This window comes from Physcomitrium patens, chromosome 16 (genome assembly GCF_059467195.1).
Source record: "Physcomitrium patens ecotype Gransden chromosome 16, ASM5946719v1, whole genome shotgun sequence".
Taxonomy (NCBI): Eukaryota; Viridiplantae; Streptophyta; class Bryopsida; order Funariales; family Funariaceae; genus Physcomitrium; species Physcomitrium patens.
Window position 1 is genome coordinate 5,164,534 of NC_143425.1, and position 20,453 is coordinate 5,184,986.

General features: G+C 36.5%; 1 protein-coding gene across 3 annotated transcripts; it reads left to right on the forward strand.

Moving 5' to 3' along the window:
* The first annotated feature begins 6,084 nt into the window (after positions 1–6,084).
* Positions 6,085–10,119, forward strand: LOC112293901 (serine/threonine protein phosphatase 2A 57 kDa regulatory subunit B' beta isoform). Of its 3 annotated transcripts, none has more exons than XM_090256770.1 (3): positions 6,085–6,936; positions 7,569–9,024; positions 9,417–10,119. In XM_090256770.1, exons 2-3 carry the CDS (start codon positions 7,789–7,791, stop codon positions 9,774–9,776), a joined length of 1,596 nt encoding a protein of 531 aa, XP_090112896.1. In that variant the 5' UTR covers positions 6,085–6,936; positions 7,569–7,788; the 3' UTR covers positions 9,777–10,119. The 3 variants fall into 3 exon arrangements, with proteins under 3 accessions (XP_090112896.1, XP_024399631.1, XP_024399632.1); XM_024543863.3 differs by having other exon boundaries at positions 7,696–9,024; XM_024543864.3 differs by lacking the exon at positions 6,085–6,936 and having other exon boundaries at positions 7,793–8,054; positions 8,171–9,024.
* Positions 10,120–20,453: the final 10,334 nt, after the last annotated feature.

Consider the following 20,453-nt stretch of genomic DNA (forward strand, 5'->3'; position numbering starts at 1 on the left):
GTAGAGACAATAGATGGACGCAAGAGACATCAAGAGAATCGGTTTGGCGACATGTGAAGTTCTGTGGAACCCAAAAACACACTCCCAACGCTTGGAGGCTCAGCGACCAAGCGAAGTCAACAAGAACAGCTTAGCAATGCCTCCTGGACGCCCTGACAGGGCGGAACAAACACATGTGAGAACGATCAATCAACTCCCCCTTGCCCCCAACGATAAGCAATCCAACTCAACGCCTCATACAACGGCTGCAGCATCCGACAACACAGAACATCACCAACATAGTATCGACGTTGGCACCACTTCCGTACAGCACGACCAAACAACCTTGCTGTTGTTACCACGAGAGGCAGATGCCGTGGAACTATCCATCATACGCATAGGTAAGAGGAACGTTCCTCTCGACAGAAGTTATATTTTGTACTTATTAAATCTTGCTATATGCCACCAGTTGTTTCAGATTTGGAAATCAACGCTGCTCGACGCCGGAAGACCAGCTATCTTTTCCAGACGCAAGCATTACATGGAAAACCAACAAATTTGCATATGGTCCAACGACGTGCATGTGATTCTTGGAACACTTGACCCAGTCCATTCACGACATTGGGGCATTGACACATCGACCTTTGGTGTACAAGACATACTGCTCTGCTTTCGCAATGCACCCCAATATTTTCATGTTTCCTTATGGTAATGTACACAAAATAGATTTATACAGCGAGGTAGTGCACTCTTCGCAAAATCTTGAGCACAAGTAGACATCGAAGTCCCAGCATCCCTGTGGGACAACTACTCCATTCCAAAAAGAACGCGTCGAACTTTGGGAATATACATCCCAACCATGACTGACCGACTTGACAAGTTACCAATTTCTGAAGCGTTGGATGAGGAATCTTCACGAGCATTTTCGACCACAAAAGCATTTTCTACAATGATGGAAGCCGTAGCGCTCAAATCCTTTGGTGAATCTATAGAAGAAGAGCAAACCATCGTAGCAAAAGATGACACCATTTGTCCGCGCGGCTGCTACGAATCTGCTCAGAAGAGCAGTCCTTACCATGACTCTGGAAGAATGTGCCCAGCTGATACAGCAAGAATACACGACACCAAATCTAACGGGCATAACTACAACATTTCATGCAACCTCAACTATGGCTCCGATCATCATCAGTTTCACGGAGCTGCATCAGCACCCCCACATCGTGACCACAAGACGAGCTGACCTCCCCAATCCGCATGTATCACACACAAGTAACAACATGGGTCGGCTCCCAGCGTTATTTTTTGGCTTATACACCCTTGGACAGGATTTTCTTGCATTCCTACGAGATTTCAACACGGTTGCAGAAGCCTACCTTGGCCTAGAATCATATTGCTTATCGCAGTTCCAAACCTATCTCCGCACAGATGCTAAGGATCTGTTTGAATCCTGCACCGACGCTGACACACTTAGAAGTTGGATTTTGGTTTAAAACCTAGGAAAGAAGTTGTTCGTCCCAGTATATCAATGCAATGCTGCTTGGGACTTAATAGTTTGAAGAACACCCCAAGGACCAATCTCGACCTCCATTTTTCACGCTTCATCACCCATGCCAAGCTGGCCACGAACGACAAGGGAGATTTCATGAAACAAATTGTCAGGGCTTACTTCATACGATCTCTTCCACTTGATCTGATGCGAAAAGCAGGCGTCAACCAGTTCCTCAACGACGACGCCATGCTCCTACATCTGAAAGTATGCATGGCATTTTCACGCACCAATAAAAATACTTGACTACCTCCTCAGTACAAGGCAGTTCCAGCAATGTTACTAGAAACCTACTCTGACACAGCAGAGGAAGATGAGGAAGAAGAGAACAACTTCGACGCAGCACTTGCAAGGATCTCCGAACAACTTCAATCTCTCAAAGCCACCACCAGCTGGCAACCACAATTTGATAGCAAAGCCCTCGAAGTGCACAAATAATTGCCCTTCATGCGAAACCGCTACCATGCAGCATCTGTGATGAAATGGGGCACAATGCCATGGGCTGCCCCCTACGGCCCTTCATGCTGAAGATGCTCCTGGAATTTTGACGCCTACTAGCCGAGCAGATAGCGGCCAAGCCTTTAAATTAAAGAGCACATCTGAAGACTCCCCTGGCTCAAATGTGCATATCACCAAAAGCCCACGCCACCGTGCATTGATGTCAACGACCTTCTTCACACTCAATTGCATGGTGCCCTCCCACAAACTCACAATTGTAAGACCGTGGGTAGTCTCTGGGCAAATCACCAAGTCGATTGACAATGTATCATCAACACCGGCTGCAACCTGACAGCTGTGCCCCACGTTCTTGTTCGCCTACCGAATCTCAAAAATCCAGCCTGCTAATATCATTATCACCATCGCAGATGGGACCACTTGCCAACCCCTTGGGCTTGTCTCGGTACACATCTCCGTGGTAGGCTATGGACACTCGGTCAAGGCTATTGTCAGTTTCGGCAATAAAATCCTACTCGATTTGGACTGGCTCACAAAACCGCATGCGTGCTCGACATGGCACGTCGGAAACTCATGCTCAACGCCCAAGGTGCTGAACCAAAAACCATCTCCATGACCGCAATTAACATGCATCCGAGGACACATTTGCTGAACATCTCCTCTCCCCTACCCTTACTCTACGAACCACAACACGATTGGGCCGCCTTCTTAAAGTACCAACTAACGGGGGAACATCTATGTACGTGGACATTACCCGCTCCCGGCAGCAAAGGTGCCCCTCCCGCAGCTTCAACACACAAGACCAAGGTTGTGCAAGCTCCGACAACCGTCATCATTTCCCCTCACTCCCAAATGCTGCTTGCTAGCAATTTTGCGCCTGCCTGCCCTCGCCATCACTTCTTGCAGATTGAACTGTGGCGCTGACTATCGCAACACCACCTTGGCCTAGTTGGATACGACATACTTAATCAACAATATCATGGTGAAATAAAATTGTTGATTGCCAACCCTACTGATGCCCCATTACGGATCACGCAAAACCAGACACTAGCCCGCCTCTCCGCCATCAAAACAACATCAATGGCCAGCATATTGCATGTCCCAGAAGCCCATCTTGGCATAAAAAACACACAACTATTCCAGCAGCCTCTCCCCCACCTCAAATAGTAGCCCATCATTGATCTACTGCCAAATGAACCGCAAATCCACCTTATAGCACCCACACGTGACATCAGCACGGTGAAGCAACATAGCGGAATCACCACCAATGAAGAGCACAACGACTTGTATACACCCACATGTAAGATCAACAACACGTCGCATTGCCTCAATTCTATAGATCGTGATCTCATATGATATAGCCCACACTGCCAGCATCCAAAGATACAGAAAAGAAGCATGGCATATCAGAACAGCAGAGAAGTACGCAGAACAGGACGAGGCTCATAGAACCCAATCCACACACAAAGGATTCACTCTGCAAAACGGCTTCGCCATATTTATTCACGTGCACTTCGAGACACAACTGACAAACAATCCATAGACATTTGAGAAGCTCAAGCACACTCTGGCGGCCATCAAATTGGATCGCAACCTCTCCAATAATCAAGCGCGTGTAATCTTGCAACTTATTCAAAGGAATCTTGACATATTTAGTGCGGGTGATCATGATCTTGGCCGCACTAGCGTACTAACGCATGACATTGTGACCGACGCTCCCCTCATATGCCAAGCTGCCTGTCGCAAGTCTCTCAAAGAACGAGCCGCCATCAAAGAGGAGATTGAAAAACTTCTCGCTTCTAGGGGTAGCCAGCCCCTCCTTCTCTCCGTGGATCAGAACGGTAATACTAGTAGAAAAAAAAGGATGGATCTACCCGCTTCTACATAGACTGTAGAAAGCTTAACGCAATTACAAAAAAGGACACATCCGCTGCCCCACATAGATGACACCCTTGATCAGTTACAAGAAGCAAGAATCTTCTCCCCAATCGATCTAGTTGTGAGCTTCTAGCAAGTACCGCTCACAAACTCTACTAAAGAAAAAACCGCATTTGTTTGCTGCGATTGACATCCACTTCAACACAATGCCAATGGGCCTCTATAATGCAACACATACCTTCCAGCGGCTAATGGATTCTATGCTAGGACGCTTACGGTGGGAATGCGCCTTGGTTTACGTGGAGGATATAAACATCTACTCTCAAGACTTCACGACTCACCTCACAGACCTTCATTGCCCAAAAAGCATTTGATCAAATTTGCATTTTTGGGCTCAAAGCAAGGAAATGCATCATATGCTTACCAGAATTATTTTATCTCGAGCACGTCATATCAGCAACAGGGATCCAGCCAGACCCCGACATGCTTCAAGCAATAATGGACTTCCCACACCCAGCGAATCTAGAATGCACTCAGTCATTCATAGGACTAGTGAACCATTACTGCCACTTTGTGCGTGGATTTGCCACCTTAGCTGCCCCGCTATACAGACTCATGAAAAAACGAGTCAAGTTTGTATGGAGAGAGAATGAAAAAACCGCGTTCACTTCACTCAAAACATCGCTATGTAATGCACCCATGCTTATCTACCATTATTTCGACAGACCCTTCCTGCTACAAACAGATGTGTCATGGGACGCCATTGGCGCCATTCTGAGCCAAGTCATCAAAGATCGAGAGCATGTAGTGGCTTACGCCTCCCACCGGCTGTCCATAGCTGAAGGCAATTACGATATCTCTGATAAAGAGGGGCTTGCGGTAGTGTTCGGCGTAAAACAATACCACTCTTACCTTCTCTGTTCACAGTTTACAATGGAAATAGATCATGCGCTCCTGCTCGCACTCATGACCTTGCGTGACCTCACAAGTTGCCTTGGATGCTGTGCGCTTCTGCCATAGTCCTTCAAGTGCCAAATAGTCTACAGACCAGAACTGTTACACAAGAATGTTGACAAGCACCATCTAAAAAAAATTCAGAACCTTATTCCATGTTTGCATATCTGCCTCTCAGAGCCTGTACACAGCTAATTCGTCTGCCACCCCCCCTCCCCTCAAAGTAAAAAAAAGGTAAATTAGATGCCCTATATTTTCACTCAAGTTGAGCTTTGGATCAACATCAAAGTAAAAAAATTTGCTAAATACATGGCTTAACTTGCAAGGCATGTTTTCTATATATGTGCCACATAGTTAGCTTGTTTTACAAGCTATCAGCAAGTATAATATGTAGCTAACTTATTGACCAAATTTCTCATCTATCAATCAACTACAAACATGTATAAAATCAAAGCAACATCTATGAAGCTTTTAGAAAGCTTTTCTAGAAGAAATTATTAAATAAATCTATTTTTATCTATTTTTATTAAATTATATAGGTAATTATTAGAGTAAATATACAGGTCCAAAACATTGGGACATTATAATATTACAAAAGCGTAGTGAAAAAGGCATGAGGTAGACTTTTTGCCGATGGCTGTGATGAATGTCCTTCACGAGCTTGCGATAATCATGCTTTAAACTTCGATCCCAGTTTAGGATCTGCCCTAAACTGACATGCTTTTCTCTGGCTGGAGACTTTTTTCATTTCCATTTTTTGTCCCTCTTCTCTCTTACGCGATTGCGTTAAAAGAGAACCAACTCGTGTTTGAAGCACTCTCGAAGTGTGTTTCGGGCAGAAGCACACTGTTCAATTTTTTTTACGGCTTAATCCCTCGGCACTACCACTCAGATCTGATGAAAATATTAAATCAACACTCCAGATTAGGTCAGACCATACTTCGTACATTACTGAAGTGGGAATAAAAGCAGAAATAACTGTGTGGTGTCTAATCGGGTAAAAAATCAATTAAGAGTATAACACAATTAAACACATCTGAACAGAAACTTTCTACATCTCATTAGTGGAGGCATTCTCATCGAAGTACAGATTTGTGAGAATTGAAGAATATTGTGACATGAAGCTATTCAGAGGATCTATCGAGTGAGGACCCACAGGCTAGTAGTAACTTAAAAATATTCTGCAATCTTTCTATCACGTGTCTCGTAGGTACACCTCCTATCCTAAAAACTACCACATATTCACAAGTACAAAAGCAAAGACGCCGGCTGAAGAATTTTTGTTAGTGCTTCTACAGTTCTGTTCTTGTGTGTAAACTATGCCCTTAGAACTGCTGCATTTTTCATTCATTTTCATGAGAAAGAGTCCTTTTCACGTCCCCAATTTCGTAGGCGACAAAAAAAGTGAGTGCAACTGACTTGAATTAGAGTTGGACTCTTTATTAGACTTGTGATTCAATTACCTCTCCGTTAATTCGGTTCCTTCGTTTCGTAGAATTGAACTCGACAGCTTCTAGGGAGAATTGTGTGCGTGTTGAGAACTAAAAGATTTCAAGCATGACACCATTGCGTTTGTGAATTCTGGCATAACCTGGGAAAACATTCCCCTATGAAGCCATTTGTACAAGCATTCGTGTTTTAGGTTGAACACAGGGAGAGTATAACACAGCCTGCTGTTCTCTGCACTGTTTCTCTATCTGGATGTGTTTTCGCGCACTCCGAGAGGTGAACTGAAAATCGAAGAAATGAAAACATCCAAAAATGATTAAGATTGCAGTGAACATGAACAGAGCGAGATCCGTTGTGCTTGGAACAGCTTCAAAAAATAATAAAAATCACTGCAGAGGAACTGGGACAGACTAGGTTGACCTAAGTAGAGAAATCCTCACGTGGCCAGGCATTTTTTGAAGAAGAAGCGAGCCGAGTGTCATATCCTCCTTTTACCCCGGTCTTTTGAGCCGTAATTTTTCCGACCAGCCTCACCCTTTCAGATCCCTTCTTGCACGCATCCTGTCGCATATCCGCTTTTAACGGTCACAGCACATCCATATATGCTGGTTTTGGTGATTTTCAAGTTGGGTGTTGCGTAGCGGGGCGAGGAACGGCCTCGATCGACTGCTCGTGTGAGCCTCTCAAACTCCTCTACTGCATTGGCCTCCGGAGATGCAAGATATGGGGATTCAATATGTTTGAGAGTGGTTCGTGTCTTGTTGAACTGTTCTGTGATGATTAAGGATCTGAAGTATTGCAAGAAGCCGTTTAGAAGCACTGCATGATTTGTAGAAAGTCTACAGATGTGTGAGTTATTCTATGTAAATATTCTCAAACTGTTTCTGAAAGGGCACGTTAATACTCGTAAAGAGTTTGTAGGAGTTTCCCCGATCTAGTAGAGTACAAGAACTCGCAATCAGGGCTAGAGGTAAACTAAGTAATGAATAGTTGAGATTCAACTACAAGCGACTGGGGTCATTGAGAGGTTTATCTCTCTTTGGAGACACTCTTTCTACATATGATGTTTTAGCTTGAGGTCTCAGTCTATTGATACTGCGCATTTGAGGCTAACTTGATCCTTTAAAAAATTAATCGTCTCCACGGGCCTTTGGTTTTTTTCTTTCTGACTTTGGGCTCAAGGATCACCGCGGATGGCTACAAAATTACTTCACAGACGGTGTGTATGTGTGATTGAATATCTAGAATTTATTAGAGTTGGACTCTTTATTCCTTTCTCTGATTTCTGTCTTATGTGAACTAGCAGTTAAACAAGTTAAAGTGATCCTCTCCAATGAGAGTTCTCAGCTCAAAACCAGAGCACATATTTTGTTGGGTCTGAATCCGTGAAATCAATGAGAAGGGCATAGGTGAGATGTGCTGGCTTGTGTTAGGGTAATGGGACGAGGTTGAGGAAGGATATATGGTGCCAATGAGCACAGAAGGAGACGATTCGAAGAGTTTATCAGAGAGATGATTGATCAACTATGGTGTTTAAACTGAGATTCGGGATTACACGACAGAAGGGTGCAGCAAAGGCAGTAGAAATCAATGACGCAGCAGCGTGTCCCCCACCGCCGACTCCAGCTGGGTCGACGTCAGGGCCACCGACACCGGCAGTGGCGCCTGTTATGAAACCTAATGTTAACCCTCTCGGGACACGGAATCCGGCCATGCCCATGGTTCGGCAAGCCGGAGAGGTCCTTGCGTCTTCAGTGCTTGCGCAGAACTCACTTCAATCGCAGGAGAATAAGTTAAGTACAGGAATTTTGGAGCCCCTGATGTCTTTCAAGGATGTGCCTGTTTCTGAGCGACAATTTCTGTTCTCAAGGAAGCTTAAGTTGTGCTGCTATATGTTCGATTTCACAGATCCCATGAAGGATGTGAAGGAGAAAGAGATTAAGCGCCAGACTCTGCTAGAATTGGTTGACTACGTGACGTCGGGCACAGGGAAATTCACAGAGAATGTATTCGAGGATATCACTCGAATGCTGGTCATCAATATATTCCGCCCTCTTCCCCCTGCTCATCACGAGCATACGGGCGCCGAGGGTGACGCAGATGACGAGGAACCCGTTATGAATCCCGCTTGGCCGCATTTGCAAATTGTGTATGAGTTTCTGCTACGGTACGTGGTGTCTTCTGACATAGATGCCAAGGTTGCCAAAAGATACATTGACCATTCCTTTGTAGTTAGATTGCTAGACTGCTTTGATTCTGAGGATCCTCGGGAGCGGGAGTATTTGAAGACGATTCTACATAGGATTTATGGGAAGTTCATGGTCTACCGTCCCTTTATTCGTAAGGCTATCAACAACATTTTCTACAGATTCATTTACGAGACCGAGAAGCATAATGGTATTGCTGAACTTCTAGAGATTCTGGGCAGCATTGTTAACGGATTTGCTCTGCCCCTTAAGGAAGAGCATGAGCTCTTTCTTGTGCGAGCTCTGTTACCCCTGCACAAACCCAAAGGCGTCTCTATTTATCACCAGCAACTTGCTTATTGCATAATTCAGTTTGTGGAGAAGGATTTCAAGCTAGCGGATACAGTAATCAGGGGTATGCTCAAGTATTGGCCCTTGACGAACAGTCAAAAAGAGGTTCTGTTTCTGGGAGAACTGGAAGAAGTCCTGGAAGCTACACAGGGTGCAGAATTTCAGCGCTGCATGGTGCCTCTCTTCAGGCAGCTTAGTCGTTGTCTCAACAGCTCCCACTTCCAGGTGAATACTGTACTCTTCTCTTTCGAGCTGCAAGGTTCTGAAGATAGGACTAAGACAATGGAATTCGTCATTAGCTTTTCATCGTTAATATTAGGCCATCTCGTTATTTTTGGATTTTAAGTCTTGCAGAACCATCCTCGTTGATGGCACAAGAAGAATATATTTTTTCTTTGTTTTTTAGAGGTAGTTGTGCTTGTGTGCTGAATCCTCCTACTTAATAAAGAAGTTTAGCAAGTGTGCTTCTTGGTACGTGTTAGACAGGATCATTACATTTGGGCCAGAGATGTGGGTTTTTTGTTCTTATTCAGTACGTGTCTTTCAGACTGGAAATTGATACATGTGCTACACCACCAAAACGTTTACTTACAATTAAGTGTATTGGTGTGCTGCAGGTAGCGGAGCGTGCACTATTCGTCTGGAACAATGATCATATCGTGAGCTTGGTTGCTCAAAACCGGCATGTGGTGCTGCCCCTTATCTATCCTGCTCTTGTGAGGAACACAACTAGTCACTGGAACCAGACCGTGCATAGCCTTACTTTGAATGTTCGCAAAATGTTCCAGGAAATGGACAAGGAACTTCTGCAGGAATGTGACCGCAAGTACCAAGACGATGCAGCGAAGGCCAGCAGCGTTGATAAGAAGCGTGAAGAGACTTGGAAGCGTTTGGAAGCTGCAGGAGCCACTCTCAGCCATTCTTATTTTAGTGCTGTTTCAGACAGCTTATCAGACAGCTCAAGCTGGGTCTGGTAAAGCTGTTGTTGGTGGAAAAAGGGCGATAGTGAGAAGCTAGGATTTTTTCTTTTTTTTGTTTCTTTCTTCCTTTTTTCTAATTTTCTATTATCTTATACCTAGATTACCTCAGTTGCTCATATTGCCCTCTTCCTCCCGGTTTCTAAGTAGTCCTCCTTTCTTCCCAAATACAGGGATTTATTCCTCAAAATGATCAGACAGGCAGGGTTTTTTATTGCGCCAGATGCAACTCAATGTGGAGGGCAATTTTTGGAGTCATTGTAGGCAACCGTGTTTTACTCGAGAATTCAGAATGCAAGGAGGAGTACATGAAGGGAAAGCTAGTGAAGCTTGATTATTACTATTGATCTGTTGAGTGAATGGTTTTTTTCTCCATGATATCGATTGTCACCTTTAGTTCGCCAGCATAATTGGGGAGGTTGACCACTTCCTTGCTGTAAAATGACATTGTTAGCATGGTGTTGGTGTTCCCTACGACCTGGCCTTTTGCGGCGTCCACTATGTGTATCAAATTGACATGCTCCCGGGTCTTCGCTGTGTAGATTTGTGAAGAATGTAGACTGAAAGTGGGGTGCTGTTGTGGTGAATGTACTTAGCAGGGAAGGCTGACCCATTCCTTGAAACCTAGCCTACCCTTGTGTATTTGAAACCGTCAATCTCTGTCAGTTTCTACTCCCGAATTTGAATCATGATTGTTTTTTGGATCTTGGTCACCTTGGCCTAGACGCTGTTCTTAGGTCATCTTCACTTCAACCTCTGTGTTCCGCTATACTAATCTACCGACGGGGAATTTCCTTATTGTCTCGCTGTGGCAGGTCTATGGCCTCACATGAAGTGGCAAGATGGAAAATTAACTTGCAAAACAGAAGACGACCTCAAACAATGTGTTCAGTAGATCTCCACAATCGTATTAGTGAGGGGTTGAAAGTTGGTTATATCAAGGACTAAGGAGAACTCGAAAAGTTTATGGGTGATGACATCGCATGATTATCTGCGTGTCTGCATTGCTTAAAAAATACTCCTACCTTATTGTCCAGTTCATTTTCAGCTAACGATGCACCGAGCCTCTGATTTCGTATGAGGAATCTGGTGTAATTGTACGAACAAGCGTGAGGCTGCTTGATGGCGCACACGAGATTGAGAGGTTCATGCGTGACGTTGGTTGGTTTTGTCTTGCCAATTCTGTTTGTTGGTTGCCTTTCTTGGAGTGGACAGAGAACGTGTCGTGGAAAAAGTGGACAATTACCTGAGACATGTAGGCACTGGTCTGAAGTGTCACATCCATGGTTGGTATGTGACGTTTGTTTTGAATTGCAACACACTTGGACAACTTCAGATACTGTTTAGGTCAAATTGTTTTTCCTCGATTCGAACAGTTGAACCATTTCATCCTGCTAATCCTGTTCCCCTCACAAGCAGCTTGTCAACTTGATCCAACAGATTGCCCAATTGACAAGCCACTGAACCAATCGCCAACCTCACAAGCACTTCCAGCGCCTGCTCAAGACTCAGTATCAACAGAGTAATTGGACACACTTTACAATTTATGTGGAAAGCTACATTATTCTTGTGCGGTCACGGTTGCTTTTTGGTTCTCTTGCATCCTGGTATGTTACTTGCAACCCGCCAGCTATTTTACATTTCGATCGAACTACAGTAAAACGAGAAAAATTACATTTTTAATGGTGCTGTCTGTGATGGTTCTCACCATGGTGTTCTGAAAAATTGTATTGATTCTCACTTATTCGGTTTCTCTCATGTTTCATCTGAATAAAGGACAAAGAAATGTCTGTTACGAAATGTCATACATGGTCTGATGCCTCTTGTGCAGCGGATGACCTGATTCAATTAATCCATTACCTTTGTGGATTACCTAGTCACAATAACAAGTGTGCAACACTGTTCTTGATAGCCGCACAACAGCATGGTTACTTCACCATCTTCTGCTGAGTTGCTATCATGTGCTTAATCAAGCATTTTGGGGTGCTCCAGTTCACACAACTTTACTTTCTTTCTGTGTTACCGCCTTGACTTTGTAGTTAGTAATCTTTCTCAAAAATGTTTAGACAAAGGGTTTCTCTTCTTTTCAGGAGTTAAAAAAACCAATTTTCTAGTCTATTTTCCTGTTTTGATGTGTTCCATTGAAAGTATGTTCAAGTTAAGTAAATCATATATATTACAAATAATTTAGATAACATGTTGAAATTGCAGCAACATCATTCAAGTTGAATTATATTGTTTTTGCTTCCAATATAATTCTTGTATCATGCTTTGAGTTAGACAGTCTACTTTCTGAAGATGAATTCTATCAACAAAGAATTTTGGCAGCACTCGGAAACAACAGTAAGAATGAACGGCTATCTACATTGCACATTTAGTTAAAACATGCAAGTAAATTGGTTTTAGACTATTTTTTTGTTGCTTGTACCAAAGTTAGTATATATATATATATATATATATGTATGAAAATTATATATAAATCTTAGAGAAAACCCTTATACAAAAGCCTTCATGCAAATATATTATAATAATATTAAAAAAATATTATTCATTGATATCAAAATAAAATTACGAACATTTCAACTATCTTATAAATTCATTTTATGCATAGATAAAGAAATAAAGAGTATATAGAATAATTATAGAATTATATATATTGATAAAAGAAGATTATGCCTAAAAATAATTCTAGATGAATAGAATAACATATGAAAAAAATAAACATTAAAAACATGACCATGAATAGAAATATTTATATACATATATATATATATATATATATATATATATAGGAAAATGTTAAAATGATCCACTCATTTACTACATCAATCCACTCCATTGTGGAGAACAAGGGGGATTTAGGATGAGAGCTAGGAATAGAAGAGTGTGGAAGGAGAGGGGGTGGGGGATAAGATGATGAAGGCTAGGAACAAAAAGACAAGCAAAACATTTAGAATTAGATTGCATCTAATACTATACTTGATAGTATTATATAGTTCTTAAAAGATTATTATTTTATTTTGTATTACAACATAATGTCTCAAATTCTATATTTTTAATAATAAAAAAATATTTTTTAATATTAAGTATTTTCATAAGGCATAAGTTTATTTTTCTACAAATTTTATAACAACTGTTTAATAACTAAATGCATTTTATTATATATTTTTTAAACTAAAAAACTATGATTGAAAATTTATAAATACATATGTTTGTATAGATGTGCATTAATATATTTATGTATATATACATATAAAAATATGTACAATACACAAAAATGAAATTAATTATCTATAGATATGGATTTTATCTATAGTTTCTTTTAGATATGCTTGATGGCAATCAAAACTTTTTAAATATATATTTTTATTTTTATGAAGCAATAATGGAAGCACTTTATAACTTAGATACTTTGACTTTAAGTCTTGTGGTTTTTGAAAAGCTTCTACATTATCTTCTTATTAGGTAGTAGTTATAGAGATGAAATTTAGTTTATTTACAATCTTATTTATGTCTTTTTTGTATTACAATCTTGATTTAAGACTCTCGAGTATTTTGTATTTGGAAATAAGTTTATAAAATGTGTATTTATTATATGTCTATATTTCTTCTTTGTTTTATTTTTCTTTCTATGTAATATATATATATATATATATATATATATATATATATTCTTTAAAAAAATATAATATTGCTATCTTTTATGATTTAATAAAATTAAAATATAAAAAACACAATTGCTTATCAAACATTTTATATACCATCAAAGTGCTTTAGAGGTTAAAAATTATCATATTCTATACTTACAATTTTTAATACACTACTTTCTTTTCTCTTATTTAATTATTATCATTATTTTTAATTTTTTTTAATTAATTTATCTCTGATATAATGAAGAGAATAATAAAAAAAATCTAATAGATGCAAAAATAAATAAAAAAATTTACACTTGCATTTATTTGCAATTTCAGCCAATATTAAGAGTGATTGATTAAGAGAACTTAGAAATAATAAGTATTTCTTCAACAATTGTACTTCTTTAAGTAGCTCTTGCAAACACAATTGCACATACTAAAAAATTGAAAGTGTCTCTTTAAAGGAAATTTGATTATACTAGATTCAAATTTCAAAGGTTCATCAATCAAATTCTATTTGTCATTGAGCTCCAACTTCTCAGTTGTTGGAACCATATTTAATTAATCTATTCTTTATTGATTTTTATCACTTAGATAGATAAAATTCAATGTTAGACAACTATGATTTTTTTCTTGTGAAATTCTAATCTATGTAAAGAATATAATATTTAATTTGTATATTATCAAATCAAATATAGGTTTTGCAACAATAAAATTGGTCTACATTCGTATAAGGATCATGATTTTAACAAATAGAAATTGTTGTTGATTTAGCAAATGTTATATAACACCTAACATATAAATTATAATGTGAATAAAAGTAAAAATATTTGATTTGATAGTTTTTGTTAAAGCTTTTGTTACAAATAAATTATGTCAAACTTAATTAATTATATAAAATTAAATACGTGTTTTATTATAAAGATGAATTTTATATTTTTTATATTTTTTAAATATTTTTTTCTTTTGAAAGCATTTCAAACCATATTTTACACACAAATAAAAATAAATTAGTGTATTACTTAGATAAATATGTGAATGAATTCGTTGTCTTAAAGCCAAACAGCTTGTTTTATTTAATAAATAAACCGATTAATATACAAACATACCATCCACTGGTTGGACGAACAAATTGATTGGTTCTTTCACACTCTTGATTGAAGAAGAAGAAGAAGAAGAAGAAGAAGAGCAGCTTGCAGGTCCAAGGCCCCAAGTTGGTGCCCACCTTCACGGATCCGGCATCTGCAGTCATGGATTCAGTGTGAGAAGGAGTTTTGCAGGAATACATAGGCAACGCCACCGCCATTGCCATATCCTAGTGCACGCTAGTAAGATGCCGATGACGTCGAGCAGACGGAGATCCCACTGCTGCTACAGTCAATTGCAGTATCAGTGGATGCATCCACACTTCATGTGCTATACCTCCCAGCCTAGTTCACAACCCCCTAGAAAACTGCACATTGGATGAATAAGAGCATAAGAACCACATTGGGGGCCTCGGATCTACAGTGCCGGAAGTCTGTGGAGCAACCGTCGCACGACTGCTGCGAGGTTTGAAGTCGCAGAGGCTTGGTGATCGCATCTCTACTGCAGCCACACATTCTCGGCCAGAACCTCTAGCGCCATCGATGTTGTCGCGCGTGGTCCTACTCGGCATGCATCGTACCAGGGAATGATCTGCAGTCATGGTCGTGGGGATTCTAACGAACGTTGAGAGCATCGGAAACTCAGAGGGTGCAGATGTATCAGGAAAAGCGGGAAGAATCGCATCGCATCGCAACGCAATGCAACGCTTTGCATGGCCAGGGCTGCACATCAGCAGGCTCTTGGTCGCATGGCACTGGTTACGAGTTACTGATTGCGAGATATTGCATGGGTTGGAGGTTTGTGCCATCTTGCATGCCATCCCAGTGAGAGAGTTCCTGGGTATTATCGATTCCCATTTCCTTGATAGGCTGAGCTTTGCCGAATTTTCTGTTTTTCCACATTCTACGGTCTTCCGAACATTTTTACCTGCACTTTCTCGATCTCCTCAACAGCAGCAATGCATGGAAAGCACACACACACTCACTCACTCACTCACTCACAAACAAACAAAGACTTCGTGAGAAACTGCTGCTTCAGCGGAACTGCGGAAACCTAGTCCCCCCACATTCATTCATCCATTATTCATTTGTTCACCAATGACATCATCCATCAAGCGAGTCATTCATCGATCGTTTATTCATTCATCTGTTATCTGTTCATTGCACTATCTATCTCAATACACCTGGGGTGTGTGAATGATGTCACGAGGGGTTATTTGTTTCAACTTAAAAAAGACATTGACAAGAATATAGAAAGTCTTGCCTCTATATATATTATCTGCTAAAGAACTACATGGCAACGTCCTACAAACCATATGACATGTGTCCAACTTATAGAACATATGTCTAATTTGTGGAGCAAGTTTTTAATATGTGTGTCACATAATACATTTATAATGTGAGTGGCCAAATATAAAACATGCGGCTAATTTGTTGGCCACCTTATCAATTTATCAATCACTTTTAAACATGTTTATATTTTTAAAAGCTTTTAGAAAGCTTTTAAAAAAATCTCAATAATTTAATCTACTTCTACTTTCTTCTACATACTTCAACTTATCTAAATAAATATATTAGTGAATATGGCTATTTATTACATTACTCTTTTTTCTAGGCAATGAGTTCTAAAAGAAGATGTGTCATTACTTTATAAATTAATGAAGTTCATGAATTGTTGATTGATGTTATTAACAAACTCTAATCTTTGTTCTACACAAAGGTAGTTGATAGGTCCTTTTTATTTTTAATAATATTACATATCAAAAGAAGAAGACCATCCAAATATTTGATTATTATTGAGGCTTTTATAGCTACCTTCAAATATTACATTCTACATTTTATAAGATTTAGTATCCACCTCCAATAATATTACTAAGTATTAATAGTCTCTTTTAAGACATTATATCTAGTCATTTTTTTATGGAAGAACAGGTCTTCCTTGAGGATCTACATTGTAATTGCAAATTTTTTTAAGTTAAAACAATCTAAGTATTTTATCTTATAATTCTCCAAAGAACAATTCTTGAAATGAATTTGATAGCTATTAGTTCTCTATATTTGCAAAGGATTTCTTCAAGTTGATTTTAAAACTTGATTCTCTTTAATTTATATCATAATTATATAAATAATTAATATTTTATTTTAATGGATGTCATTGATAAAAAATAGAGATAAGTTCTGATTCATTTATTAGATTCTCACATAGCTTCTATAAGAATTTACTAATATCATATTTGTAGCAATATATGAGATATTTCAATTTTTCTCATACAACTTTAAATCTAAGACCTTTTCTACTTTCAGCTCTTAGTTGTTATTCATTTCAACGAGAAATGATAGTGATTATTTTCTTTATGATATGTTGATTGTTGAATAAGGCTTAATAAGAAACATCTAAAATATAAGATAGATCTTTATTGATAGTAGTAATTACAACTAATATGCTATTAAATTAGTTTATTTTTCATAACAAAAGAACTAAGCTTTTGATAATCCAACTTGTCACATGATTAATTAGTCTTGATATTACAATAAAGTAACCATAATAATAATAATAATAATAATAATATATCTATATATATCATATTATTATGTAAAAACTTTGTTAACAGCAAGAAAGTTGTTTAATTATCGTAGTGATAGTTGACGGTATAATTTAAATATTTTTCTAATATTTGATTTCCATATTCTATTTGTCCATTGATTTAAAGATAAGAAGCTAAAGATGACTTGACATCAACTTGTATCATATTAAAGAATACCTTCTAAAATCTTGATTCAAATTGTGGCCTCCAATCAAGTATAATGTCACTTAAAAGTCCATATTATCAATAAATATTTTTTAGGAAGAATTTAAACATTTTTTATTAATAATTTATTTTTGAACATCATAAAAATATATCATTTTAATAAAATATTTCACCATTAAAAAAATAGTAATAAAAATTTGAAATTAAAAGATATGTAATACAATCCATTGAAACATATGACTAAGGCCGTTTTAAAATAAGTAGAAGTTGAAGTAGTCTATAAGATCTATGACATAAAGTCTTTAGTTTAGAATAAGTTTTTTATACTTAAATAAATGATTTTATTTCTTTCCACATTTGAAGCCATCAAAAATCTCTTAAAATTATTTTTAATATTTTATTAATTAAAAAGTGGCTTATTATTAAAAACTTATATTATGCTTATAATGCACATAATGAAGCTTTATATTTGAGAATATTTAAAAATATTTTATTATATAGAAGGTTATCCTTAAATTCAAATTTTTCAAAGTTATTATAAATATTGATTTTTACACTAAAAACAAGAACATCTATGAATAAACTTAAGCTTTAAAGATAAAAAGTAGTATCAATTAGAATTATTGAATTAATGGTGCAAAGCTGCAATTGCTTGTGTTTTAAAAGAATATTTTTTTGTGTATCATATGTTGCATTTTCTTCTTTTGGTATAAGATAAAAATGTTTAGACTAAGTATCTAATAAGTCTTATTTTTAAGACAATTTTTAATATTAAATGAGAATTTTGACAAGAACATGCTTTAATAGATTTTGTCACAATTTAATACACTTGTCAACATGAAATACTCAAGATTCTTATGATTTGTATAAATTGTGATAAAATGAGAACGACCTTTTAGGTAGTAATGCTATTTTAGAAATGAATAAAAAATAATAAGTCCTTTGTTATGAATCTCATGATTAATGTCTAATGTTGAGATTTTGTTTGAATAATAATAATAATAAAAAGATAGAGCCAATCATTTATATCCATTTATAATAAAATTACATCTATTATAAATTTTAATATATCTATTTTTATGATTTAAAAATATATATATCTTGATATTTTTTATATTTCTCCAAGATTCTATTCCAATCTACATTTGAATGAAGACTTGGTACTAAAAAAATGACAAATGTATTCTCATCTTCTATAGCTTGCATAAATGCCTTGATTCCTAAAAATAAATTTCAAGATGATTTGCTATTATTGGAATTAGATCTTGAAGTAATCTTTTGTAATTTCCAATCAATATCAAGATTATGTAATTCAAACTAAAAAAGGCTAAATACTACTAGATTTAAAAAACATTGAACAATATTAAATATAATGTTAGATGCTAGATTTTATAATGACACTTTCAATAGTTTGATTTCTTCTACGACATCTTTATATTGAAGTGGTCATCCATCAATAACTTCTATTATATTTAGTCAAAACTTCTTTGAAAGTATTAATTCTTATTATAATACAAAATATTTATTCATAAAACATATTGAGGCTTATGTGCCTAAAAATATTTAAGTTTAAAATTTATGATTGAAAGTTGTAATAATTATAAAAAGATTAAAACAAGATGTGAGATTTGATTGTAATATGGGATTTGTATTTGATGGCTTAAAACAATTTAATTGCAAGGTCTCTATTACAACTAATGTCTTTGTTTTTCAACTTTTACATATTTAAATTTATGTTCCTTGCTCTAAATCCTATTTATTTGATGTAGTAGTCTTATATCTTATGACCTTCTTTTTGACAATATAAACACAAGTTTTCATAACAATGTATATTTTTTTATTTTGGTGTCAATTGCTTGAATTAAATTGTGTTAATGTGTATATGTTTTTGCCTTGATGAATAAGTTTTTGAAAACTTAAAAGTTATTTTGATAACTTAATTTGTTCCTCTCCAACCGAATCTTTGTTTTTGGTATCTTTCAAAGAACCAATTGTTGCAAACAATTGCTTAAGTAATAAATTCTTCTAATAAGTTTTTTATTTTTATTTTTTTACATTATTAATAATAAATCTTAAAAATTATCTTTTGACATATATCAAAATTAACTAAAGGCTTTAATATTCCAATTCATTTTGCAAGCAAGATTTTAAAATTTAGTAGGATAGATTGTGATTCTTGTTATAAATATAATATTTTTTTTTGATATATTTTTTCAAATACTTTTTTTAATCGTAGCCATAAATACTTTTAAGAATAAAATTAAATCATGTGGGAATTATGAATCATTTTCCATCAAATGTACAAATTAAAAGAAAATACTACCAAATAAAAATGCAGCTAAAAATTCAACTTGATTAAGTCCGTCAAAATATTGAAAATAATAAAGTCTTAAATAAATCCTAACTTATTGTAAAAATTCTTAAAATTTAGATTTTTTCCATCAATCTTCTTTGATATACCAATCTTTGCTTCCTTCATACTTGTAGTTGTAAGACTTTTTGGATTTACTTATAATATTGATCTATTTGTTTTTTTGTAAATTACACAATTTCTTAGCATATATTGGACTTTATTGTTGATTTCTTCTATAGGCATAGGAATAATACTTCCATTGTTATATTAATAATACATAATTTTTTTATGCTAAGAATATTTATAAGTTCATCTAGACCTACAATAATTGCAAATGGATTTTCACCTCTACAAAAAAGAGCATCCATAATTTGATTTCTTTCCATCTCTATAATAAATGACTTTAACAAATCCAGTAGTCAAATAAGAAGAGGGCATTTTGTAACTTCTAATATTAAATATTTTTTTTGTAAAGAAGAATAGTCTATTCTCTTTAAAAAAATAGTTAATATTTAAAAACAAAAAAATATTAGTTCATAGGTAGATAATCCATAACATTTAAAATACAACAATAAGAAGTAGATTTATTCATTTAATTTTAATAAAATAACATATAACAAATTAAGACTCTTTTTAAATTATTAATAATATAAATCACAAAAAAATCTAATAATAATAATACACTCTTATATTACCAAAAGAGAAAAAATAGACAAATCAAGGATAGATATAAAATTGAAATTAGACCAACTACTATCAAATAAGAAAAAAACTAGGAAGTTTTGAACCAAATGAGTAAAGAAAGTCTCACTCTTGCATTAATTTATACTATCTACTAAAGAACTCCATGTCAA